This window comes from Hyla sarda, chromosome 1, assembly GCF_029499605.1.
Source record: "Hyla sarda isolate aHylSar1 chromosome 1, aHylSar1.hap1, whole genome shotgun sequence".
Taxonomy (NCBI): Eukaryota; Metazoa; Chordata; class Amphibia; order Anura; family Hylidae; genus Hyla; species Hyla sarda.
Window position 1 is genome coordinate 337,562,022 of NC_079189.1, and position 27,777 is coordinate 337,589,798.

At 43.0% G+C, this 27,777-nt stretch overlaps 1 protein-coding gene across 1 annotated transcript in view; it reads left to right on the forward strand.

Moving 5' to 3' along the window:
• The window catches only part of TMEM38B (transmembrane protein 38B), an 81,722-nt gene that overhangs the window by 13,936 nt on the left and 40,009 nt on the right, over positions 1 to 27,777 (forward strand). Inside the window, exon 2 of the mRNA XM_056520311.1 lies at positions 14,308 to 14,464. Coding sequence (XP_056376286.1) covers positions 14,308 to 14,464 — 157 coding nt within the window. The remainder of the gene's footprint in view (positions 1 to 14,307; positions 14,465 to 27,777) is intronic.

Sequence of the window (27,777 nt, forward strand, 5' to 3'; positions counted from 1 at the left end):
TGCACATCCCTATTTTAGGCCTCAAATGTGCATGGCACTCTCTCACTCCGGAGCCCTGTCTTATTTCAATGCAACCGTTAAGTGCCATAACATAAGAAGATAAAAATGTGTTTCACGCTGTGTAGTGTCTCCTCTGGCGAGTCTGGAGCCAGAGGAATCGCTACGCAGCGTGAAACAATTGTCAGTCCTCCGTTCGTCTGTGTGACCACACCCCCCGCCTCATGTTTGTTCCTGTCTACCTTGCTCCTGTACTGTGTCCTGTGATGTCTGTTATGGAATAAAGCATCTAAAGATCATACATTTGGGGTGAGTGCACCATCATTCTGATCATCTTATATTATTGTTTCATTGGAACTGAAAACTCACCATTTGCTGACTGATTTTGCAAGTATGTGGTATTGTCGAGTAGTAGTGCTAGTGTCAATTCCTTCTATTGACAACAGTTTAGTGCCACATATGGGATATTTAAGTACTCTGGAGAGATTGTGTTACAAATTTTGTGGGTCCTTTTCTCCTTTTAGCCCTTATGGAAAGGGAAAGTTGGTGGCTACACTAGGATGTTAGTGTAAAAAAAATACGGTGTTGCCCTATACTTTTTATTTTCACAAGAGGTAAAAGGAGAAAAAGACCCCCAAAATTTGAGACACCATTTCTGCTGAGTACAGAAATACCCCATATGTGGACGTAAAGTTCCCTGCAGGCGAACAACAGGGCTCAGGAGTGTGAGAGCACCATGTGCATTTGAGGCCTAAATTGGTGATTTGCATTGGAATGGATGATGGTTGCAGTGGTTCTGACATAAACACAAAAAAACCCCACCATTTTAGAAACTACACCCCTCAAAAAACGTAGCAAGGGGCGCACCCCACAGGTGTCTGACAGATGTTTGGAACAGGGGTCAAAGAAAATTAATTTTTTTTTTTTTCCATATTCAAAGCCCACATTTCCTTTAAATCTGTTAAATGCTCACTGCACCCCTTGTTACGTTCCTTGAGGGGTGTATTTTCCCAGATAGTATGCCATGTGTTTTTATTTATTTATTTTTTCCCCTCTGTGCTGCCACCATGGGTGTTTCTTAAATGCGACATGCCCCCAAATACTATTTCAGCAAAATTTGCTCTCCAAAAGCCAAATTTTGCTACTTTCCTTCTGAGCATTGTAATGCGCTTGCAGGGCACTTTACGTCCACATATCGGGTATTTACATACTCTAGAGAAATTGGGTTACAAATTGGTGTCGGCGCGGCGGTGCGGTCGGGGGCGGTGGCGGTGATAGGTCTCAGGACTCCCGGACAGGCAGGGGGAGAGAAACGGGTGGCGATCTATGGCACCGCAAAAGCCACTGCAGTGCATTGATTTAAAGCACCCGCTTTAAATCAATGATCTGCAGCGGTGTCGCGGGGGGATATATAGCCGATAACTTATACCGGAATATCGGTATAAGTTATCGGCTATCTGCCCTAACCTACACCAATTATCGGTATCGGCCCTAAAAAAACGATATCGGTCGATCCCTAAATTTAACACAGACCCTCAAATTCACTTTAAAACTGAACTGGTCCCTGAAAAATTCAGATTTTGGAAAATTGCTGCTAAACTTTGAAGCTTCAAATGTCTTCAAAAAGTAAAAACATGTCAACTTTATGATACCAACATAAAGTAGACATATTGTATTTGTGAATCAATACATAATTTATTTGGCATGTCTATTTTCCTTACAAGCAGAGAGCTTCAAAGTTAGAAAAGAGCTAAATTTTCAAGGGATTTCAGGCATAATACAACTATTGACGAAAATTCCCCACAAACCTAAAGTAGAATATGTCACAAAAAAACTCAGTATCAGAATGATGGGTAAAAGCATCCCAGAGTTATTAATGCATAAAGTGACACAGGTCAGATTTTCAAAAAAGCTCTGGTCCTTAGAATACCTGTCATGAAAAAAACTTTTGATATGTCGTCTACTAATGTATTCCAAATAACTTTGGAATTGCATGTGTTTAAAAAAAAAAAAAAAAAATGTCTGTCCATGTGTATTTTGTGTTTGAAAAACTGACCACTAGGGGTATCCCTACATGTCCCGGCCGCAAGTCTCTTATAGAGTTTGGACTCATGCCGGCCTGGCATGAGCCCCGAACTCTCGTAGAGCAGCCGGGACACTGACGAGCACAGCGCAGCTCCCTGCCTGTCCAAGCAGGGCTGTACTCGCAGCACGGTGCACTCCTGACTTGGCCGGCCATGTCATCAGGCTCCGCCCCCTTAGAAGGAGAGCCAGTGCGCTGGCCAAAAATCAGTGTAGCGCTGATCTGCACTTTGAAAGGATCAGGTCCGCCTTCCCCTAGCCTGATCGAGGTCTTTCATATTTCTGATCGAGGTCTTCCACAGAAAATCATTAGTAAAGTAAGTTTATTTTACAGATGACGCTGCACCTGCTGGGCCATGCCCCCTTCCTCCCTCCACACGTTCCCAGGCATAAGCAGTGATACTAACATAAAATAAGGTACTTAGAGGGTGTTTAAAAAAATATATAAAAAATTGGCAAGGTTAGTGTCAGGAAGAGTCAGGGACAGATTGGGGTAGATTAGGGAGAGATTAGATCATGATAGGTACTCTTTCAGGTCCAAATTGGCTTAGTCCTTAAATGGGCACTGTCACCAACTTTATTTTTTGATATGTTGTAGTACTTATGTACTACAACATATCTCTAATATACTTTTAACGGGCTAACAAAAAAATAGGATGGTGGGAGCTACCCTTAAAGGGGTTAAGAAGGAATCATTAGAAGTTCTATTGATCTGTGCTCATTTGGTTGAGCCTGCTCCAGCCATGCTCAATCAAATGCAGACCCACAGCAGTAATGGATGAAGAGGTAAGCCCTCCGGCTACCTCCTTTTTGGATGCCCTCCTTTGAATTTTTTCAGAATGCTGCCATATTTTGGAAATCCTACACATTATTTGGTACTTAATTACAATACGTCAACTCTAAACCCAAAGAGTACTGTACAGAATGCGTAGCATGCACAGGGCAAGGCACAGTCTGGTGGCAAAAACAAAATTGTGCAATACGTACATGTCCCCTCGGGGGAGATCAGTCCATTAAAGATATGGATGCAATCATAGCGCTAAGATGAAATCTCAAAGCAGAGATGCTCTTTACAGTCCAGGGATATCCATCCCCATTGACCAGAGTTTCTCAAAATGCTTTGTTCCAAGTATATATAGCTTTTTTTTTTTTTTTTTTTTTTTACTAATACATATCTCCCCAGAAGGTGAGGCCTGCATTCAGTACGGGACAATTAATTTCCTTGCTTAATATAGCAACCTAGTAACCACTCTTTTACATAGGTGGTCTAAAGAAGATTGGCGTTGTGCCCTAATATACAAATTTTTAGTCTCTGGGCAAAATAGGTTCTATAAATAACATGCAAGATATGCAGAAAGCATATCCTTAGGCTTCTGAGAACACCATGAACAAATAGTCACCACTGATACCAAAATAAAGAAGTTAAACCCTGTGGAAAGTATAAAGTTGTTATAGGCTCACCCTTACCTGGCAACATCAGGGGGTACAGGATGGAGGTCCACAACTTGTTTCCAGACTGCACGTTGACACGTTTCCTTTAAGAACAGGACTGCCAATACTTTTATTTCATGCCTGTGACAAATGTGAGTTATATGCGAGATAAAACATGTCATGTACAGTTCTTATCAATTTGCGTGAACTTTTTATTTCACTGACCACACCTATGACTTGACTGGTCACGAACAGTTTCACAGGTATAGAATTAAGTTAGGGTGCATTCACACCACGTTTTGTACATACGGGGTGCCGGATCCGGCAGGGGGAGGGGCAAACCGGGCGCTCCTGTACCCTGGCCGGATCAGCCCGTGACTCAATTTACTTTAATGACCCGACCGGAGTCAAACTGTGACTCCGGTCGGCTCAGTTTTGACCCGTATGCGGTTTCCTGACCGGACCTAAAACCGTAGTTTTAGACATTTAGATATTTGGGGAGAAGAACAAGGTTAATAATTGCCGCCGTTGGGACGACCACCCTTCCCCCACCAACCCCCCCCGCGATCTCCCTGCAGCAGCCCGTATTCTATGCGTGGCTGCATCTGCTTTTTCTGAAAGCTCCGGGCTCCCGAGACGTGACTCCCTTTAATTCTGATGTCTATATAAACCCCTGTGAAATGCTGTAATAAAAGGAAGGAAGAATTTCTGTACTGAACGTGTGTGTCAGCGTGTTATTCACTTACTTCGATGCATGCATCAAATAATATTTGATTTGGGCGGGGACAGATATCCACTAGGTCTTGAAGGAAAGGTCCTAACACTGTCTTGTTCTGCCGATGCCTACTGAATCTCTACCCAGAATTCCTTCCAGCAGAGGTTATATAGTGTGACTGGGCCCTCACCTCAATTGACACTTGGAAATGTTAATGCCAAATTCATCACTGTGCCTGACTATATAACCATAGAAAACTTTTATTCATGATTTTTTTTTTATAGACAGTTTAGTTTCTTGGGCGGTTGCTGTTTTCTGTGCGTAGCTCTATAATTAAAGGGGTATTCCAGGCCAAAACTTTTTTTTATATATCAACTAGCTCCGGAAAGTTTAAACAGATTTGTGAATTACTTCTATTAAAAAATCTTAATCCTTCCAATAGTTATTAGCTTCTGAAGTTGAGTTGCTGTTTTCTGTCTAACTGCTTTCTGATGACTCACGTCCCGGGAGCTGTGCAGTTCCTATGGGGATATTCTCCCAGCATGCACAGCTCCCGGGACGTGACATCATCATTGAGCAGTTAGACAGAAAACTTCAGAAGCTAATAACTATTGGAAGGATTAAGATTTTTTAATAGAAGTAATTTACAAATCTGTTTAACTTTCCGGAGCCAGTTGATGTATAAAAAAAAGTTTTTGCCTGGAATACCCCTTTAACTTTGTAGACTTCAAAGTTCTGAGTTTCTCCTAGAGTTCTATTTGACTTTTGGCTTTGATTCAGTTTTCAAAAATTACTTGGATTGAGTTTCATATTGCTCTTCTGTTATTGAGTGAGTGACTGAGTTGCAGCCTAGAATAGCTTGGTGGCTAGTTCCAGTAATAAAGGTCTAATAAAAGATGATGATTCAGGGGTATGGAAAGTTTGAATTTAATATTTGGAGAATATTTGTGATAAATTAGTGTAGTATTCTGATTGTTTAATGTGTATTTATCCCCTTAAGGACTCAGTCCATTTTGGCATTAGGGACCCAGACAATTTTTGTTTTTGAATTTTCAATTTTGCACCTACAGAACAATATAAGGACTTGTTTTTTGCACCACCAATTGTACTTTGTAATGACATCCTTTATTTTATAACAAAAGCTTATTTAACGCCATTTTGTAACTTTTGGGGGGCTTCCGTTTCTACGCAGTATACTTTTTGGTAAAAACACCTTATCTTTATTCTGTAGGTCATTACGGTTAAAAGGATACCCAGTTTATGTAGGTTTTATTTTAATACATGCACCAAAATTAGTATGTTTAAAATACCGTAGTCATATTCTGATCCCTATAACTTTATTTTTCTGCATACGGGGCTATGTGGGCAAATTTTTTGCTCCGTGGTCTATAGTTTTTATTGGTACCTATGTTTTGATGGGACTTTTTGAGCGCTTTTTATAAAAAAAAAAAAAAAAAAAAAATGTTTTTTTTTTTGTTATTTGAAGTGACAAAAAATGCACATCTTTGGTAATTTTTTTTTTTAAGTGTACACCATAGACTGTGTAGATCAGCTAACCTTTAGATTTTAATAGTTTGGACATTTATACACGCGGCGGTACCTCATATGAGGGAAAAGGAGGGTGATTCACACTTTTGTTATGAAAGGGGTTAATTTACTTTTACAAACGTTTTTTTTTTTAAACACTTTATAGGGGGCTATAACATGCAATCTTTTGATTGCATATACTGTTCAATGCTCTGCCATAGCATAACATTGATCAGTGTTATTGGTGCTCTGCTGCTCCAGCCTGCATGGCTGCCTGGGGGCATCAGACAGCGAGGAGGCAGGTAAGGGCCCTCCCGCTGTCCTCTCAACTGATCGAGACATTGAGGTTTCACCGCGATTGTCCCAGTCAGCTCCGTTGAGCTGCCCGGATACTTTTACTTTTGGTTTAAACGCTGCGATTTAAAGGGGTTATCCAGCATAAGGAGATTTTAGTACGTACCTGGCAGACAGTAATGGACATGCTTAGGAAGGATCTGCTCTTGTCTTGGGGCTAAATATCTATGTTGTGAGATTACCATAACACTGGCTAGCTGTTTGTAAACCAGTATTTCCTGTTTTGACTTTTCTTTTTTTGACCACAAATCCCACAATTCCATCTTCCTGACTCCTACATACCAGCCACCCCAACCATTAAAACATAAATGAGTTGCATCCATTCAAATTAATGGGGTTTTCAATCAGGGTACCTACAGCTGTTGCATTAGTTGCAGATTGACCCATTGAATCAGACAGGCTCCCTGTCATCATCTGACTAGTCAGGTCTCGGCCGCATTGCAAGCTGGGAAGCATCTGAGACAAGTCATTTTGTATGCTGTTAAAAATAAATATTGGAGTGAAAATCACATAAGAATTGTGAGAAAACCATCACACACAGGTACAGACACTATATATTATGAACTACACTAACTTTACAACCCTTGTAGCATAGTCAAATAAAAAAAAATTCTGGAATACCCCTTTAACCTGTTAAGGACTCATGACGTAGCGGTAGGTCATGAGGCCACTTCTGTTCTATAACGCGGGGCCGCGCCATAGCGGCCACGTCATAGCGGGTCGAGCCCAGCCTCTAACAAAGGCTGGGACCCGTGGCTAATAGCGTGCGGCACTGATCGCGGTGCCGTGCGCTATTAACCCTTTAGACGTGGCGTTCAAAGTTGTTGAAACAAGGGAAACTAAAACGTTGCCTGTTAGCTCAGGGAGCTGTTCGGGATCGCCGCGGCAAAATCGCGGCATCCCGAACAGCTTACAGGACAGCCAGAGGGTCCCTACCTGCCTCCTTGCTGTCCGATCGCCGAATGACTGCTCAGTACCTGAGATCCAGACATGAGCAGTCAAGTGGCAGAATCATCGATCAATGGTTTCCTATGAGTAACCAGTGATCAATGTAAAAGATCAGTGTGTGCAGTATAGGTCCCTATGGGAGCTATAACTGCAAAAAAAAAAAGTGAATAAAGATCATTTTACCCCTTCCCTAATAAGTTTGACTCACCCCCCTTTTCCCATTTAAAAAAAGTGTAAATAAAAATAAACTTATGTGGTATCACCATGTGCGGAAATGTCCGAATTATCAAAATATTAATGAAACCGCACGGTCAATGGCGTATGCGCCCCAAAATTCCAAAATAGTGTATTTTTGGTCACTTTTTATATCATAAAAAGTGATCAAAAAGTCAGATCAATAAAAAAAAAAGGTACCACTAAAAACTTCAGATCACGGCGCAAAAAATTAGCTCTTATACCTCCCCATATGCAGAAAAAAAATTATAGGGGTCAGAAGATGACAATTTTAAACGTATACATTTTCCTGCATGTAGTTATGATTTTTTTCCAGAAGTACGAGAACATCAAACCTATATAAGTAGGGGATCATTTTAATTGTATGGACCTACAGAATAAAGGGAAGGTGTCATTTTTACCGAAAAATGTACTACGTAGAAACGGAAGCCCCAAAAGTTACAAAATGGCGTGTTTTTTTTTATTTTATTTTTTTTCAATTTTGTCTCACAATGATTGTTTTTTTCCGTTTCGCCATAGATTTTTGGGTAAAATGACTTATGTCATTACAAAGTAGAATTGGTGGCGCAAAAAATAAGCCATCATATGGATTTTTAGGTGCAAAATTGAGAGTTATGATTTTTTTAAAGGTAAGGAAGAAAAAATGAAAATGCAAAAACGGAAAAAAGGGGTTAACTTTGATCGTGGCGTCTAAAAAGTTAATGCCAGGCATCGGCCACATTGGCGGTGCCTGGCATTAACCCTTGGTCCTGGCTGCTGATACCAGTCAGGAGCCACCGGGTTTAAAGCGTGCTAAGCTTGTGAGCACGCTTCAAACCCCAGTAAAAGTACCAAGGCGTCCAGGTACAACCTGCGTCCTTAAAGGGGTACTCCGCCCCTGGCATCTTATCCCCTATCCAAAGGATAGGTGATAAGATGTTAGATCACCGCGGTCCCGCTGCTGGGGACCCCGGGGATCGCCGCTGCGGCACCCCGCCATCATTACTGCGCAGAGCGAGTTCGCTCTGTGCGTAATGACGGGCGATACAGGGGCCGGAGCAGCGTGGCGTCATGGCTCTGCCCCTCATGACATCACGGCCCGTCCCCTTAATGCAAGTCTATGGCAGGGGACGTGACTACTGCCACGCCCCCTCCCGTAGACTTGTATTGACGGGCTGTGATGTCACAAGGGGAGGAGCCTGAGGTAACTATGCTCCGGCCCCTGTATTGCCCGTCATTACGTGCAGAGCGATCTCGCTCTGTGCAGTTAATGATAGCGGGGTGCTGCAGCGGCGATCCCCGGGGTCCCCCAGCAGCGGGACCCCGGCGATCTGACATCTTATCCCCTATCCTTTGGATAGGGGATAAGATGTCTAGGGGCGGAGTACCCCTTTAAGGACTGGGACACAAGGGCATACCTGTACATCCTGCATCCTTAACAGGTTAAAAGAAAAGACAATCATGGCTTTGCAGACAGTGGGTTAAGTCTCATTACTGCAGATCCTTAAGGAGATCGCCTAGTGACTTATTTACCTGGCTTAACTCCAGCAAGCAGAAACTTAACAGGTACCTGTCATTAGCAAAAACTTATACCGTATATGCCGGCGTATAAGACGACTGGGTGTATAAGACGACCCCCAACTTTTACAGTTAAAATATAGAGTTTGGGATATACTTTCCGTATAAGACTACCTCTCCTACCGCTATGTACAGTACTTTATAGTTCCCCCACATTAGGTCGGCAGCATGTTCCCCCACATTAGGTCGGCAGCATGTTCGCCCACATTAGGTCGGCAGCATGTTCGCCCACATTAGGTCGGCAGCATGTTCGCCCACATTAGGTCGGCAGCTCCCCCACCCCACATTAGGTCGGCAGCTCCCCCACCCCACATTAGGTCGGCAGCTCCCCCACCCCACATTAGGTCGGCAGCTCCCCCCACAGACATACAACTTCCAGCCATATAGAGTGTATGGCTGGAGGCTGTATGTCTGTGTACTGCCCCCCACAGTGTTCCGGTCAGAGCTTCTCCGGCCCGGGGTCACAATCTACTACTAAGATTTTTCAGGACACAGGGATGTCCGGCATAGGAATACTTATGATTATTGTGCCGGCTCCTGTGTGCGGCTGCAGGCGGGGGCCGACCAGAGCATGTAAAAACTAATTTATGTATACTAAAAACCAGGGTGCTTCCAGCTGTTGTGAAACTACAACTACCAGCATGCCCGAACAGCCTTTGCTGGTCCGGGCATGCTGGGAGTTGTAGTTTCACAACAGCTGAAGGCACCCTGGTTTTTAAGTATACAGTTATTAGTTTGTACATGCTCTGGCCGGCCCCCGCCTGCAGCCGCACACAGGAGCCGGCACGATAATCATAAGTATTCCTATGCCGGACCCCTATACCCGGCGTATAAGACGACCCCCGACTTTTCAGAAGAAAATTTGGGTTTAAAAAGTCGTCTTATACGCCGGGATATACGGTACATATAATGGGTATCATCTACATTATATTAAATTTGTAGTATACATTGGTAAAAAAAAATGTGTGTATTTTCATTCCTGCAGCTATTGCCTGTGTCTCTGTGAGGAGACCAAATACTAAAAGTGTGGGTGGGAAATTGATAAGAAACCTACAATTTTGCAATGTTTGGGAGTTTTTATTTTTACGCAGTGCATGTTATGATAAAACTGACGTGTTCTCTTTATTATGTGGGTCAATAACACTAAAATGACTAATAACTCATGTTTACGCTCTTTTCTATTATTGTACTGCTTTTAAAATAACTAAAAAATTTTATAGCAAAATTTCTATGTTTAAAATTGTCATATTCCGACCCCTCCTATAACTGAGGTATGAGATCTCATTTTTTGCACAGTGATCTGTAGTTTTCATCGGTACCACTTTTGTGTATATGTGATTTTGATTAATTTTTTTCCGACATGTGAAGTGATCGAAAATCAGCAATCTTGTACTTTGGTATGTTTTTACATTTGCGCAGTTCACCGCACCGTTGATGAGTGCCGGGACAGACGCGATATGATGCGGGATCGCGGCGCAATCCCGCTTCATATCGCGGGAGCCGGCGCAGGACGTAAATATACGTCCTGCGTCGTTAAGGATTTAAACGGGTATTCCAGGAAAAAACTTTCTTTTTATTTTTTTTTATATCAACTGGCTCCAGAAAGTTAAACAGATTTGTAAATTACTTCTATTAAAAATTCTTAATCCTTCCAATAATTATCAGCTGCTAAAGTTGAGTTGTTGTTTTCTGTCTGGCAACTGTGCTCTCTGCTGACATCTCTGCTTGTCTCGGGAACTGCACAGTGTAGAAGAGGTTTGCTATGGGGATTTGCTTCTAAACTGGACGGTTCCCGAGACACATGTCATCAGAAAGCACTTAGAAAGAAAAGAACAACTCCACTTCAGCAGCTCATAAGTACTGAAAGGATGAAGATTTTTTTAATAGAAGTAATTTACAAATCTGTTTAACTTTCTGGAGCCAGTTGATATATAAAAAAAAAAAAAAAAAGTTTTTTCCTGGATAACCCCTTTAAGAAAGGTTTCGGTCTAACTCTAACTGCATCCACACTCATTCACTCTATGTATGCACAGATCTATCAAGATACGGAGTTAGTTATATGATGTGGGGCGCATGCACGCCTCTGTAGGTTAGAGACGGCTCTCATTATGGACTATCCTTAGCCCAGAACGGTCATGTAACATGAATCATGTGACCGGGACAGCAATGCCGAGTCTCGGGAGGACACGGGCAGACATTTGGGCTGCACACAGGAAGACACCAGTGAGGAGTTCTGGTATGGAGTTCACAACACCATGCCGGGATATGCCTGTTAGAGACTGCACCTGCCAGGTATCTATGCTAATTACCTTCCACCACCCCAATGTATAAAAGAGGTTCTTTACACAGTTACTAAAACACCCCTGAGGAAGTCGCTTGCGACGGAACGCGTGGGGTTTTCTGACCCCCGTCCTCCATTCAGTATTTGTGTCGCTGGCCTCTATGGATTATTCGGTAATTGTGGTACTGTATAAGATAGTATAGCCCTAGCTCAGTATTATTGACTTACTGTTATTTGAGATTAGGTATTGCTATTCCTGCTTATTGCCATATTGTGAGATCAGGTATTTTTATTACAATACTGCTGTTTATTGGTTAGAGATGTGTATTGCACTACCATAGTGGCACTGATCTTGCCTATACATGTACATTGTGTTACAGTTACATGGATCCGACACTGAATAACATCACTTATTGTTAATAGGACGGGGTCTTTCACTCAGAGCAGGGGGTCATGGCCCTGCCCTGAGGCTGTGTTGTGGCTCTTTAGGGAGCTTTTAAATGGTTTTAAATTTGTAACTTGATTCATTGTTTTGTATACATTAATAAAGTCGTTATATAACAGATACTATAGTGGTGTGCATTCCATTTTCAGTGGTAGCTGTTCTTGTTAATATTGTGAATTGCACCCCTTGTTTTCTTTATTTGATTCAGTGAGCCCCTCCCCCCTGCTCATTGCTTGGACTCTTTATTATGTGGGTCAATACGACTAAAATGATACTCCATGTTTACGCTCTTTTCTATTATTGTACTGCTTTTAAAATAACTTAAATTTTTTTTGCAAAATTAGTATGGTTAAAATTGTCATATTCCGACCCCTCCTATAACTGAGGTATGAGATCTCATTTTTTGCACAGTGATCTGTAGTTTTCATCGGTACCACTTTTGTGTATATGTGATTTTGATTCATTTTTTTCCGACATGTGAAGTGATTGAAAATCAGCAATCTTGGACTTTGGTATGTTTTTACATTTGCGCAGTTCACCGCACTGAATAGTTAACATAATATTTTAATAGATCGGACATTTCCGCACACGGCCTTACAAAGTATGTTGTTAAGAAAGGTTTCGGTCTAACTTGACCTTCTTCAGACCGGATTGCCACGAGGTTAATGGATATTCAGAGGGAAAAATGTGGTAGTTACCTATAGGTCGCCTTACTACCACACTACTGGCCTGGTACTTCACCGTTTTTTCCTTTTTAGATATCCATTTACCTCTGCAGCAGTCGGAGTGAAAAAAAAGTGACATATTTTACAGTCTTATCAACATTAACCATATATCTTACTTTTTCTTTGTGTTCACAGGTTACATTGCATACATATCATTTTAAAATGTTGTCGTATGCATGCAGTTACCTGAACACATTGATGGTTGGTTTCTCACAGTATCACATAACTTGTGGTTAAATATAAATGGTTTATAGGTCGAATCCATTAACTACATGAAGAGAAACTCAAAGAAAAAATGTTTTCATAAAAAGGGTGTAGGGCTGTTCCTCATTTTTTCTAAATATAGAAGTGTATGGGATGAACAGGTGGACATATTCGTATCACCAGGAATCCACAGAGATTAGTTTGTATTCATGACAGTATTAATTCTTACAGTAGATTATAGACATTTGATCCATGTTCTAAACTGGACAGAGAAGTCATACACTAGATATTTAATGTCAGGTTATGTCTGTCTGTGGGGATTTATATTAAAAAGTCAGTGGTTTTATTTGTACAGGTTACACAGAATTTTGGGGTGCTACACTCATGATATCCATCCACACATTCATTATTGGCATATTTGGTCTATAAAGGCTGACTGTTCTGTTATACATGAACCTGTGAAGACCTTTTGGGCCTTGTTCACGTGAGATAGCTTTGATATGGATTCCAACACAGGCTTCTTGTTGAAATGTACTGACCCACTGACTATCTGCATAACATGTTATACCCTTTTCACATGCAATGAGGGGAAAAAAAATCTGCTGCAAAAATAACTGGCATGTCACTTATTTTGGCCTGTAATGACTATTAGCATCATTGAATGATAGTGGCGTGAATATTTTTTGCAATTCTGCTTTGGTTCTGCTGCACATCTACAGAAGAAATCTGAGGGGCATCCAGTATAATATGCATTAAATTTAGAGGTTGTGCTACGAAAAGTACCTTATCCCTAATCCACAGGGTAAGGGATGGGTCAGATTGTGGGGTGTCTGACCACTGGGACTCATGTTCTACAGGTGGCACACGCTCCATTCTCTTCTTTGGGAGTGTTGGAGATGCCCGAGTACAGCACTCCCATAGAAAATAAATGAGAGCCAGGTCTCAGCGGTTAGACTTCCTGCGATCTGACAGTCTAACCCTTTCCTGGTCCCCTTATCCCTTTTTTCTTTACCTTATTAATTGCCTTATCGAACCAATAATTGGCCAATTAATTGATTTTTACAAATAATTGTTAGAAGCCCTGAATGCTTCATCTTCACAACCTTCCAACTTTGCCATTAATAGGCAGGGGTTAAATGTGCACAGTAATGATAAATAGAGATGAGCGAAGTTGCAGTGATATGATTTGTCAGGAACTTCTCAGCTTGGCAGTTGCGGACTTTAGCCTGCATAAATTAGTTCAGCTTTCAGGTGCTCAGAAGCACCTGAAAGCTGAACTAATTTATGCAGGCTAAAGTCTGCAACTGCCGAGCCGAGAAGTTTGACGAATCGAATTACTGTAACTTCACTAATCTCTAATGAAAAATTTTAAAGGGATTGTGGGTTGTTCACAACTGTGCAGCTACTGTGCTTAGTACTTAATTTTAAAGAGTATATATTAGGAAGGTACATAAATATTCTAACACTGCGTGCTAGAGGTAAGTCTGCTAGTCTGCTAAAGATTCTGTACACAGTCCATGTAAATCGGTGTCACCCAAAGGTAATATGTGCATGTTGTTGTGCCAGTATTGCAGCTGCAGATCTGGCCAGGATGGACTTGAACATCCAGTCTAATACTCAGCATCATGAAGCCCATTAGGCTGGGTTCACACATAGTAGTTTGGTCAGTAATTTTAACCTGAACAAGAAGAGTATCCATAACAGAGAAAGGTACAAATCTTTCCACAGTTTTTGTTGGTTCCGCTCGTGAAGCTGTTTTGTACACTGATATGTATAATGGCTGGTATTTTCTTTGTTGTAATTACAGGAGCAGTTGATGTGGCATCTCGGAGTCCTTTTGCTTCCTGGTTTAGCGCCATGCTGTGCTGCTTTGGTGGTGGCATATTATCCTCCATGTTGCTAGCTGAGCCTCCTATTGCTGTCCTTTCAAATAGCACTAACATTATTTATGCATCAGTCATTTGGTAAGTTCTGACACTTCATAGATCAGTGAGATTAAATGGGTTATTCAACCTTTAAACATTGATTACCTATCCTCAGAACTGACCATTAAAATTAGACCAGTGGGCCTGACTCCTGACACCCTTGCTGATCAGCAGTTTACAGAGACTCTACATGTGTAAGCACAGAGGCCTCTTCAATGTTTAACAAAGATGAAAGTCCATTTGTACTTAGACATACCATACTCATGTTGTAGTGGTCAGACAAGATACTGCAGCCTTTAAGTGAACAGGGCAGTGCTACTTTTTGCACAGCATTTGCAAGTATGAACTGACTTGAAGTAAATGTAAACATTGAAGACGCTTGGGAATCATGGTGCTTTTAATGAGCTGATCGGCGAGGGTATTGGGAGTCAGACCCCCACCAATTAATAATATTCTGAGGATGGGCTTTGTTTTTCAAGAAGTGAACAAATGTTAGCAAATATTTGTCTGTATATGTTATTGTTTTCATTTTCAAATCCTGTCTACAGTTTTTATTTTTTACATGTTTTCCCCCTTAAATGCACAAAAAATAAAAACCTATTTGCTAATAAATTGAAAAAAGGTTCTAGAATGTATCTGAATTACATAATATTGCGTTGCCACCCACTTTTAAAGCATCTAAGGCTTTGTTCACATCCCTCTTGTCACGGCTGTTTGACAGTGTTCAAGCATCTTGTGCAAACGGCAGCAAAACTGGGACAGAGGAACATTTTATCTCATCCTTATTTGTACATACTAGGCAATGCTCATGAAAGGATTCTTTAATGTTTGTGTTGAATTGACTACAAAGCTGGATTGTTCACATTTGAGCTAGTGTCCCCTTCTGTATGAGGTTTGACTGCACACTGGACTGAATTTCATTTTAAGAGTACCTGTCACCAAATAAAACTTTTAATATAGTGTTCCTTGTATAATTAGCAGACACTTTCCCATTTACTTGCTTTTAAAATTATCATCATAAATATGTTTAAAATATAATAGAAAAATTGTCCACTAGGTGGCACTGTTCTAGTCCCTGCTGCAATTAATACAGTGAGTTTGGTCTCCTCCCGGCCTGGCAGGAGACCAAACTCAGGAAGTGTTACTGTGCTGATTTCAATCAAGCTCAGTGCAGAGAAAGTGAAAGCTCCACAGATTCACAGACTGACAGCTGAAGGATAGCCTCGTTGATAGCAACACAGACTGAAAGATGCACAGAGCCTGAGGTCTTCTATTCATCATAGCTCTGCAACGATGTGAGTGTAGAAGTGGTCCCCCAGCAGGCTTCAGTGATGTCATGCCTGCTGGGAAACACCCACTTTCTCCTGCTAATATAAAAAAAAACAGTAGACCAATCCAAGAGAAAATCCAAAGATTTTGGATGATAGATGGAAGGTTTGCTCACCTTGTGATGTACTATGAGCACAACACCATTGATCACTTGATTGTCACAGGCAGTGGTATGCAAAAGGAGTGCAGCCCGCAATTGTCCCGCATCAAGCTGATGGAGAACAGTCCTCAAGATGTGGAAATGGGAAAGTAAAATTCTCCCCCCAAAAGAAGTGCTGTAAGGGGCGCCCTCCTCTCAATGCTCCAAATTTCAAATGTCTGGGGCTGAAGAAGAGGGGGTCCCGCCTCTCGAAACACGTCCGTTTGCACGTGCTTAGACAATAAACCTTTTTTGTTTGTTATTTTACCGAGTCCGTTTCCTGTCGGTTACTTGCTTACTTGCCCCAGACATTTGAAATTTGGAGCATTGAGAGGAGAGCGGCGCTTACAGCACTTCTTTTGGGGGAGTATTTTTCTTTCACCTTTTCCTTTTGGGAGATTGCACTATGTGAGCAAGAAGAATTGTAAGGCTGCTTTCACACTTTGAGCATTCATCCGTTATTAAACGTCCTTTTTCTGTGTGAAAACTGATGTATAATAACGGATTAATAATCATCCGTTAAGACCCGTTATAACATCCCTCATGTATGGCCGTAACACCTCTGCCTACAGACTCCCACACCTGGGACTGCTACTACTCCCATCATGGAACAGACCTCTTTCCATGATTGGAGTAGTCACGTCAATTCAGACATGCGATTTTCTGCTATTCCGGGCTGATCGGGTCTTTGGTGACCCGATCACCCGGAAAATAGGGATGATCGGAGCTGTCAGTGACAGCCCTGGCCATCCTGAGGGATAGGAGCGAGGTTGCAGTGCTGCGATCTCCTCCTATCCCCTGCCATTGGTCAGAACTGATTCTGACCAATGGCAGGGCAGGACAGTGGGTTGCCATGGCAACCCCCTGTTCTGCCCACCCCTGGATGTCGAGGGGAACGTGGGGAGAAGATGGAGGCCGGTACCTGGAGAAGATGCCTTGGGACTCCCAATCGTCGCTGGAGACTGCTGGATCCTGGCTCAGGTAGGGAAACTACGGTGGGGGGGGAATGAAAGTGAAAGTAAAGTGATCTTTACTCTGGCTACCACTAGGAAGGCCATACTGCAACTCCCAGAATGCTCAGATGGGAGTTGTAGTTTTGCAACATCTGGAGGGTCACAGTTTGGAGACCACTGTTACAGTGGTGCCCAAACGGTAGCCCTCCAGATGTTGCCAAACTACAACTCTCAGCATGCCCCGACTGCCCAGGCATGCTGGGAGTTGTAGTTCTGTAACATCTGTCCCTTCAGATTTTGCAATTTTCATGAAATTTTTGAAAATTGCTGCTCTACTTTGAAGCCCTCAAATTTTTTCAAAAAGCTAAAATATGTCCATTTTATGATGCCAACATAAAGTTGACATATTGTATTTGTGAATCAATATAACATTTATTTGGAATATCCATTTTCCTTACAAGCAGAGAGCTTCAAAGTTAGAAAAATGCTAAATTTTCTAAATTTTCATGACCTTTTGGGATTTTTCACCAAAAAAGGATGCAAGTAATGCCGAAAATTTACCACCAAAATAAAGTAGAATATGTCACGAAAAAAGAGTCTCACAATATCCGGTAAAAGCATTTTCGAGTTATTAATTCTTAATGCGACGGTGGTCTGCATTCACATGTTACCATTACAGCTTACTTGCAGGAACTGGTTCGGAGTGCTAGAAATGACTTTGATCCTGCAGAATGACACAGAAAAAACTTCCCAACATTTGGGAGACACTATTTGTTTTGTCTGTTGGAATCTGATGCCTTTCTCGATGCCTTTCTCTGTATTACTCTTGTAAGGAGCTGTATTACTACTGTGTTTATGCAACTTAAAACTTGTTTATCAGATGAAATTCTGCATTCAACTGCTTGGCTATACTGTAACTGCGTACAATTATTAGAATTCACATTCTTATCTTTTGGCTCTTTATGCATTTTTCCAATCTCTTATCTAGACTTGCTCCTAATTATCCTCCACATTATCCTCTACCCATGTCTTCTTGGGTTATGTTTTATTTGATGTTTAGAGTGGTATCTCTATAACAAAGGGAAGAAGCTTCACTTTGATAAGGAAATATGTGACTGCTTCTAAAACTACTGAATATCTGAGCCTCACACTTCCAGATATGTTAAAGACAAGGCTCACATTCTTTCACTACACACATTATTTAGTATGGTATGCCATCTGCTGGCACATTGGCAGTATAACAGGATTTTGCAAATATCAGCTTTTTTTTTTCAACAACTTGGTGCATTTATGTTGTGTTGTTTTCTTTCTGATGTGTTTCACTGAGATGAGCCACTGAGATGAGCCACTAACCTAGATGATCCCACTAACCTAGAAGATCATGAAAATATGAATATTGATTTAAACTCCTCTTTGTTTTATTTATGTGTTACTTACCGTATTTATCGGGTATACCACGCATCGGCCTATAACACGCACCCTCATTTTACCAAGGATATTTGGGTAAAAAAAGTTTTTTACCCAAATATCCTTGGTAAAATGAGGGTGCGTGTGTGTGCATGCGTATACCCCGATACACTGTTTCTGACCCTGCAGAAGCCCCCAGGAAAGGCAGGGGGAGAGAGGCCGTTGCTGCCCGCTTCTCTCCTCCTGCCTTTCCTGGGGCCTAGAGCCCTGCTGCCGCCGCTTCTCTCCCGGTGGCTATCTGCGCCGCTGCCCGTTCTCTATCGGTGCCGGCGCCGATAGCCAGGGGGAGAGAAGCGGCAGTGGCGCCGAAAGCCAGGGGGAGAGAAGGGGCAGCGGCACCCATTGCTGGCGCTGCTGCCCCGTTGCCTCCCCCATCCCCGGTTGTATAATTACCTGTTGCCGGGGTCGGGTCCGCGCTGCTTCAGGCCTCTGCGCGTCCCCTGCGTCGTTGCTATGCACTGCACGACGAGTGACATAATTGCGTCTAGCAGCGCATAGCACACCGGAGGCCTAAAGCAGCGCGGACCCGTCCCCGGCAACAGGTAATTATACAACCAGGGATGGGGGAGGCAACGGGGCAGCAGCGCCGGCAATTGGTGCCGCTGCCCCTTCTCTCCCCCTGTCTGTCGGCGCCGCTGCCCCATTGCCGGTGCCGCTTCTCTCCCCCTATCGGCGCCGGCAATGGGGCAGCGGCACTGATAGCCAGGGGGAAAGAACGGGCAGCGGCACCGATAGCCAGGGGGAGAGAAGGGCTGGCAGCAGGGCTCTAGACCCCAGGACAGGCAGGGGCAGAGAAGCCGGCAGCGGTGGCGGTCTCTGCACCTGCAAAGCCGCTGCAGTTCATTGATTTAAAGCGCCCGCTTTAAATCATTGAACTGCAGCGGCTTATCGGCGTATAGACTTTAGGCTAAAAATTTTAGCCTAAAAAGTGCGTGTTATACGCCGATATACGGTATATAGTCCTGACATGTACAAAGGCTCTGTACAGAGATCACTGCCTCCGCTGGGCACACAAATGTCATTTCCCTATTTTGGACAAACAGTCAAATTTTATAAGGAGCCCAATCCCCTTTCAGTATATTTTTGCAGTATGGAAGCAAAGTGGAGAACCTGGCGGAAATACACATGGATAACCTACAAGCTGCATACACATTTTTTCCATGGTTAGATGGAGACACACCAAGGACTAAAGTGCTTCAAGGCAACAGTGCTAACAACTGAGCCACCGCGCATCACAAGACATTGTTATATGACAGCAAACTCTATTTTACCACTATATAAAACTGATAAAGTTACCATCCTTCTGCCTTTTTATAACTGAGGTGTTGGATTTCTCTTAAAAGGGTTAACCAGGATTAGAAAAAACACACTCAATTCACTTAAATAAAAATGAACTGCAATGCCTCACACAACCTAAGGACATGTATGGTGCTTATTTTAGAAGAAATCAGTTCTGTTTTTCTAATCCTGGCTGTCATTCTGAAGTATAAAACACATAAGCAAGGTAGGAATATTGTAGAGCACTATGGGGGACATTTATCATCGTTGCTTTGGTAAGCGAGTTCTGTAGGCATTTTTTTCTTGCTTTTGGTTTTGCTTATGTGTGACAGGAGGGTTGATAAATTTGGCTTACAGAAGCAAAAACCAATCACTTTTTGAATACCATTTCTTAGTACACATAAGCAAAAACCAATACATGACTTCAGAACACCAATTTGCAGCTTTGAAAAAAATTTGATGTATGCGTATATATATGTATGTGTGTGTGTTTAACCCCTTAAGGACCGGGGTTTTTTCCGTTTTTGCATTTCCGTTTTTTGCTCCTTGCCTTTAAAAAATCATAAATCTTTCAATTTTTCACCTAAAAATCCATATGATGGCTTATTTTTTGCGCCACCAATTCTACTTTGTAATGACGTCAGTCATTTTGCCCAAAAATCTACGGTGAAGTGGGAAAAAAAATCATTGTGCGACAAAATTGAAGAAAAAAACGCTGTTTTGTAAATTTTGGGGGCTTCTGTTTCTACGTAGTACATTTTTCGGTAAAAATGACACCTGATATTTATTCTGTAGGTCCATACGATTAAAATGATACCCTACTTATATAGGTTTGATTTTGTCGGACTTCTGGAAAAAATCATAACTACATGCAGGAAAATTTATACGTTTAAAATTGTCATCTTCTGACCCCTATAACTTTATTTTTCTGTGTATGGGGCGATATGGGGGCTCATTTTTTGCGCCGTGATCTGAAGTTTTTAACGGTACCATTTTTGCATTGATAGGACTTATTGATCATTTTTAAATTAATTTTTAAATGATATAAAAAGTGACCAAAAATGCACTATTTTGGACTTTGGAATTTTTTTGCGCGCACGCCATTGACCGAGCGGTTTAATTAATGATATATTTTTTATAATTTGGACATTTCCGCATGCGGTGATACCATATATGTTTATTTTTATTTTTATTTACACTGTTTTTTTTTTTTTTTATTGGAAAAAGGGGGGTGATTCAAACTTTTAATAGGGGAGGAGTTAAATGATCTTTATTCACTTTTTTTCTCCACTTTTTTTTTTTTGCAGTGTTATAGGTCCCATAGGGACCTATAACACTGCACACACTGATCTCCTATGCTGATCACTGGTTTCTCATAAGAAACAAGTGATCAACGATTCTGCCGCATGACTGCTCATGCCTGGATCTCAGGCACTGAGCAGTCATTCAGCGATCGGTGGGAGGAGGCAGGAAGGGGCCCTCCCGCTGTCCTGTCAGCTGTTCGGGATGCCACGATTAGCCGCGGCTATCCCGAACAGCCCGACTGAGCTAGCCGGGAACTTTCACTTTTAGCCGCGCGGCTCAGCTCTGAGCGCGCGGCTAAAGGGTTAATAGCGATCGGCGCTGCGCGCTATTAGAGGCGGGTCCCGGCTTCACTATGACGCCGGGCCCGCCGTGATATGACGCGGGGTTACTGTGTAACCCCGCGTTATATCAGAAGAGCAGGACCAAGGATGTACCGGTACGTCCTTGGTCCTTAAGGGGTTAAAACATTTTTACAAATTTTTTGGGTATGGTGACCAGTGTTTATTTTTTTTTGTTTTGTTTTTTTAGTGTTCATAAAATGGTTGAGGGCTTTTGGGGGGGGGGGGGGGGCGGAGTGTTTTTTTTTTTTTTTATAATTTTTTTTTTTTTTTAACTTTGGTGTATTTTTTATTTTTTATTCATTTATTTATTTTTAAATTTTATTTACTTTTACAGGCTTAGTTGAAGCTGTCTTATTAACGGAGTCCATTACTAAGCCGGGCTTAGTGTTAGCCACAAAAACAGCTAGCACTAACCCCCAATTATTACCCCAGTACCCACCGCCACAGGGGTATTGAGAAGAGCCAGTACCAACAGGTCTGGAGCATCAAAAACGGCGCTCCTGGACCTAGACGGTAACAGGCTGGCTTTATTTAGGCTGGGGAGGGCCAGTAACAATGGTCCTCGCCCACCCTGATAACATCAGGATGTTGCTGCTTGGTTGGTATTTGTGAGAATAAAAAATATGGGAAACCTTATGCTTTTTCTTTTGCATAAATAATTTAATATAAAAAATAAACTCGTAGGGTTCCCCCTTTTTTTATTTTCAGCCAAATACCATCCAAGCAGCAACAGCCTGATGTTACCAGAGTGGACGAGGACCATTGTTACTGGCCCTCCCCAGCCTAAATAAGGTCAGCCTGTTACCGCCTAGGCCCAGGAGTGCCATTTGACGCTCCAGCAAAAAAACAGAGAGGGCGCTCCGTAGCGCATTACCACTTGATGATAAATGGGTGAACAAAGGTGTGGACAATGCTCACCCAGGCAGTTACACTCGCCAAGTGTAACAATGGATCGTAGCGCGTGTGTGAGTGTATGCCGGCAGCCGATCCGCCTCGGGGAAAATCTGCATAAACCAAGGAGCCTCCTGGAAAACGGCGGATGTCAAAAGGCGCTGGACATACTCGTGGGGTAGAAAACACTTTAATCACCCATCATGCAACGCGTTTCACAGATTAACTGCTTCATCAGGCATGCCTGATGAAGCAGTTAATCTGTGAAACGCGTTGCATGATGGGTGATTAAAGTGTTTCCTACCCTACGAGTATGTCCAGCGCCTATTGACATCCGCCATTTGACGCTCCAGGCCTGTTGGTACTGGCTCTTCCGGGCACCCCTGAGACAGTGGGTACCAGGGTAATAATTGGGGGTTAGCTGTAATTGGGGCTAACGCTAAGCCCCAAAAAAAAAAAAACACAACAAGTTTAAAGAAAAAATTGTGGGGAAAAAAAACTCCCCCACAAGCTCGCGTTAACTAGTTTCTTAACATTAAACAAAAAGAAAAAAATATGCTGATCATCGACGTAGTGCACAGGATACACGGATCTGAAATGAGAAAAAGAAAAATACGTTAATACATTTATTGTCACCCGCCCGTGAGTTGGGAGTTGTATTAGTGCGGCAGGGGGCAGGTGGCAAGCTTATCACCCGCCCCATAACTACAACTCCCAGCATGCCCTTATAGTAAGGGCATACTGGGAGTTGTAGTTGTGCAGCAGAGGGCAGGTGACAAGCTTGTCACCGCCCCCGCCGCACAACTACAAGTCCCAGCATGTCCTTACTGTAAGGACACGCTGGGAGTTGTAGTTGTGCAAGCCAGGGAAGCGGACGGTAATGCGCTTTGCTCCCTGGCCGGTGGTGATCAGAAAATCACTAATTTCATATTTCTCGCCGGGTCCCGTGTCACGAGAAATTTGAAATGACAGTAAACTCCGTGGTGCCATAGAAAGGGAAGCCTGGGCTGAGAACACTGCAGCCGCCCGGGACTCCTGCAGCCGGGCCGGGAGATGTGCAGGAGCCGCCCCTGCCATCCTTCAGCGTGTACCGCAGCGCTGAGGGATGGCAGGGACTGCTCCTGCACATCTCCCAGCCAGTCTGCAGGAGTCCCGGGCGGCTGCAGAGTGATGCCAGCCCGGACTCCTTTTAACATATAACGGAGCTGCAGAGTTTTAGTCCCTACTGTAAGATTAAATTTCCCGCTGGGTACTGTGATTGGCTGCTCGGTCCCGGCGGGGAATGTGAAATTACATTAGGGACTCCAAAAACTCTGTGGCGCCGAGGTATGTTAAAAGGAGCCCGGGCTCCATCTGATTCTATCCCCGCTATGCTCACTTAATGACTGGGACACTGATTTACATTCCCCCCCTTGTCTCCTACCCGCTCGCGCTGCTCATCTCCCGCCTGCTACAACACTACAAATCCCAGCATGCCCACACTGTAAGGGCATCCTGGGAGTTGTAGTCTTGCAACAGGTAGCAGACAGATGGGAGTTGTGCGGTGCGGGTGGGAGACAAGGTGGGGATATAAATCAGTGTGATCCGTGATCAGGTAGTCAGAAGAGCAGAAGCATAATCAAGGTTCAAGCTGGTGTAGATTCCTGGAGTTTTTTAACCACCTAAGGACCCAGGGCGTATCCATACGCCCATGGGAATTTCGGATAACATCACCCCAACCCCCATCCGCCCCCCCCCCCCCCCCCCGTCGGCGATCGGCGCAAATCGTAAGTGAATTCACACTTGCGATTTCCGCCGATTCCGGGTCATACAGGTCTATTGTGACCCAATGACCCGGAATAGAAGGGGGATTGCGGTTGTCTAAGACACCCACGATCCCCCTGTAGGCATAGGAGTCAGGTGGCAGGGTTGCCACCCCTCCTATCCCTGCTATTGGTCTGCTATTAATCGTCAGAGGCGATCGTCCCCGCCTATTGTGGGGGGGTTTACTTTCGTTTTCCCCGTCCTGCCCACCCACAATAGGCGGGGCAGAACGGGGAACCGAAGGGGACCGGGCACCGACGTCCACTTACGCGTCCGGAGGCTGCGGCGACGTTGATCGGCGGGCGGCGTCACGTGCGTCAGAAGAGGACGGCTGCCGGGATCCTACGGAAGCCGGTAAGTTGATCTGAAGGGCTACAGTTTGAGACCGTGGTCCCTAACTGTAGCCCTCCAGATGTTGCAAAACTACAACTCCCAGCATGCTCAGACAGCTGTTTGGGCATGCTGGAATATGTAGTTTTGCAACAGCTGGAGGGCTGCAGTTTGAGACCACTATACAGTGGTCTCTAAACTATATCCCTCCAGATGTTGCAAAACTACAACTCCTAGCATGCCCACATAGCTGTTTGCTGTCTGGGCATGCTGGGAGTTGTAGTTTTGCAACATCTGGAGGTCCACAGTTTGAAAATAACTGTGCAGTGGTCTAAAAACTGTAGCTCTCCAGATGTTGCAAAACTGCAATTCCCAGCATGCCCAGAAAGCAAACAGCTGTCTCGGCATGCTGGGAGTTGTAGTTGGGTACCTCCAGCTGTTGCATAACTACATCTCCCAGCATGCTCTGAAGTGATTAGTACATGCTGGGAGTTGTAGTTTTGCAACAGCTGGAGGCACACTGGTTGGAAAATATTGAGTTAGGTAACAGAACCTAACTGAAGGTTTTCCAACCAGTGTGCCTCCAGCTGTTGCAAAAGTACAACTCCCAGCATGCACGGTCTGTCAGTACATGCTGGGAGTTGTAGTTTTGAAACAGCTGGAGGTTTCCAAAACGGAGCCTCCAGCTGTTGCAAAACAACAACTCCCAGCATTTCTGGACAGCCACTGACTGTCCAGGCATGCTGGGAGTTTAGCAACAGCTGGAGGCACCCTGTTTGGGAATCACTGGCGTAGAATACCCCTAGGTCCACCCCTATGCAATCCCTAATTTAATCCTCAAATGCGCATGGTGCTCTCTTACTTCGGAGCCCTGTCGTTTTTCAAGGAAATAGTTTAGGGACACATATGGGGTATCGCTGTACTCGGGAGAAATTGCACTACAAATTTTGGGGGTCTTTTTTCCTTTTACCGCTTGTGAAAAGGAAAAGTTGGGGGCTACACCAGCCTGTTAGTGTAAAAAAAAAAAATATATATTTTTTACACTAACATGCTGGTGTTGCCCCATACTTTTTATTTCCACAAGCGGTAAAAGGAAAAAATGACCCTCAAAATTTGTAACGCAATTTCTCCTGAGTACGGAAATACCCCAGATGTGGGCGTAAAATGATCTGCGGGCGCACAACAAGGCTCAGGAGTGAGAGCACACTATGTACATTTGAGGCCTAAATTGGTGATTTGCACAGGGGTGGCTGATTTTACAGCAGTTCTGACAAACGCAAAAAAAAAAAAAAAATACCCACATGTGACCCCATTTTGGAAACTACACCCCTCACCGAACGTGACAAGGGGTATAGTGAGCCTGAACACCCCACAGGTGTTTGACGAATTTTCATTAAAGTTGGATGGGAAAATGAAAAAAATTTTATTTTTTCACTAAAATACTGGTGTTACCCTAAATTTTTTATTTTCACAAGGGAAAATAGGGAAAAAAAGCCCCCCAAAATTTGTAACCCCATCTCTTCTGAGTAAGAACATACCCCATATGTGAATTTAAAGTGCTCTGCGGGCGAACTACAATGCTCAGAAGAGAAGGAGCGCCATTGGGATTTTGTAGAGAAAATTTGTCCGGAATTGAAGGCCACATGTGTTTACAAAGCCCCCATAGTGCCAGAACAATGGACCCCCGACATAGTGCCAGAACAATGGACCCCATTTTGGAAACTACACCCCTCACGTAATGTAATAAGGGGTAAATTGAGAATTTACGCCCCACAGGTGTCTGACAGATTTTTGGAACAGTGGTCCGTAAAAATGAAAAATTTAATTTTTTATTTGCACAGTCCACTGTTTCAAAGATCTGTGGGGTGTAAATACTCACTGCACCCCTTATTAAATTCTGTGAGGGCTGTAGTTTCCAAAATGGGGTCACATGTGGGGGTCCACTGTTCTGGCACCACGGGGGGCTTTGTAAACGCACATGGCCCCTGACTACCATTCCAAACTAATTCTCTTTCCAAAAGCTCAATGGCGCTCCTCCTCTTCTGAGCATTGTAGTTCGCAGCAGAGCATTTAACATGGGGTATTTCCATACTGAAATGGGGTTACAAATTTTGGGGGTCATTATCTCCTATTACCCCTTGCAAAAATGTAAAATTTAGGGGAAAACTGCATTTTAGTAAAAAAAAAAAAATGTTTTCATTTACACATCCAACTTTAACGAAAAGTCGTCAAACACCTGTGGGGTGTTAAGGCTCAGCGGACCCCTTGTTACGTTCCTTGAGGGGTGTAGTTTCCAAAATGGTATGCCATGTGGGTATTTTTTGCTGTTCTGGCACCACAGGGGCTTCCTAAATGTGACATGCCCCCCAAAAAACCATTTCAGCAAAAGTTGCTTTCAAAAAGCCAAATGTGACTCCTTCTCTTCTGAGCATTGTAGTTCGCCCGCAAAGCATTTTGCGTCCTAACATGGGGTATTTCCATACTCAGAAGAGATGGGGTTACAAATTTGGGGGGGCATTTTCTCCCATTACCCTTTGTAAAAATGGTAAATTTGGGGGAAAAACAGCATTTTAGTAAAAAAAAAAATAATTAATTTTCATTTACACATCCGACTTTAACGAAAAGTTGTCAAACACCTGTGGGGTGTTAAGGCTCACTGGACCCCTTGTTACATGCCTTGAGGGGGTCTAGTTTCCAAAATGGTATGCCATGTCGGGGTTTTCTGCTGTTCTGGCACCATAGGGGCTTCCTAAATGTGACATGCCCCCCAAAAACCATTTCAGCAAAATTCCCTCTCCAAAATCCCATTGTCGCTCCTTCCCTTCTGAGCCCTCTAGTGCACCCGCCGAACACTTGACATACACATATGAGGTATTTCCTTACTCAAGGGAAATTGGGTTACAAATTTTGGGGGGATTTTTCATCTATTACCCTTTGTAAAAATTCTAAAACTGGGTCTACAAGAACATGCGAGTGTAAAAAATGAAGATTTTGAATTTTCTCCTTCACTTTGCTGCTATTCCTGTGAAACACCTAAAGGGTTAACACACTTACTGAATGTCATTTTGAATACTTTGAGGGGTGCAGTTTTTATAATGGGGTAATTTTTGGGGTATTTCTAATATGAAGGACCTTCAAATCCACTTCAAAACTGAACTGGTCCCTGAAAAATTCCGATTTTGAAAATTTTGTGAAAAATTGGAAAATTGCTGCTGAACTTTGAAGCCCTCTGATGTCTTCCAAAAGTAAAAACACGTCAATTTTATGATGCAAACATAAAGTAGACATATTGTATATGTGAATCAATGTATAATTTTATTTGGAATATCCATTTTCCTTATAAGCAGAGAGCTTCAAAGTTAAAAAAAATACAAAATTTTAAATTTTTTCATCAAATTTTGGAATTTTTCACCAAGAAATGATGCAAGTATCGACAAAATTTTACCACTAACATAAAGTAGAATATGTCACGAAAAAACAATCTCGGAATCAGAATGAAAGGTAAAAGCATCCCAG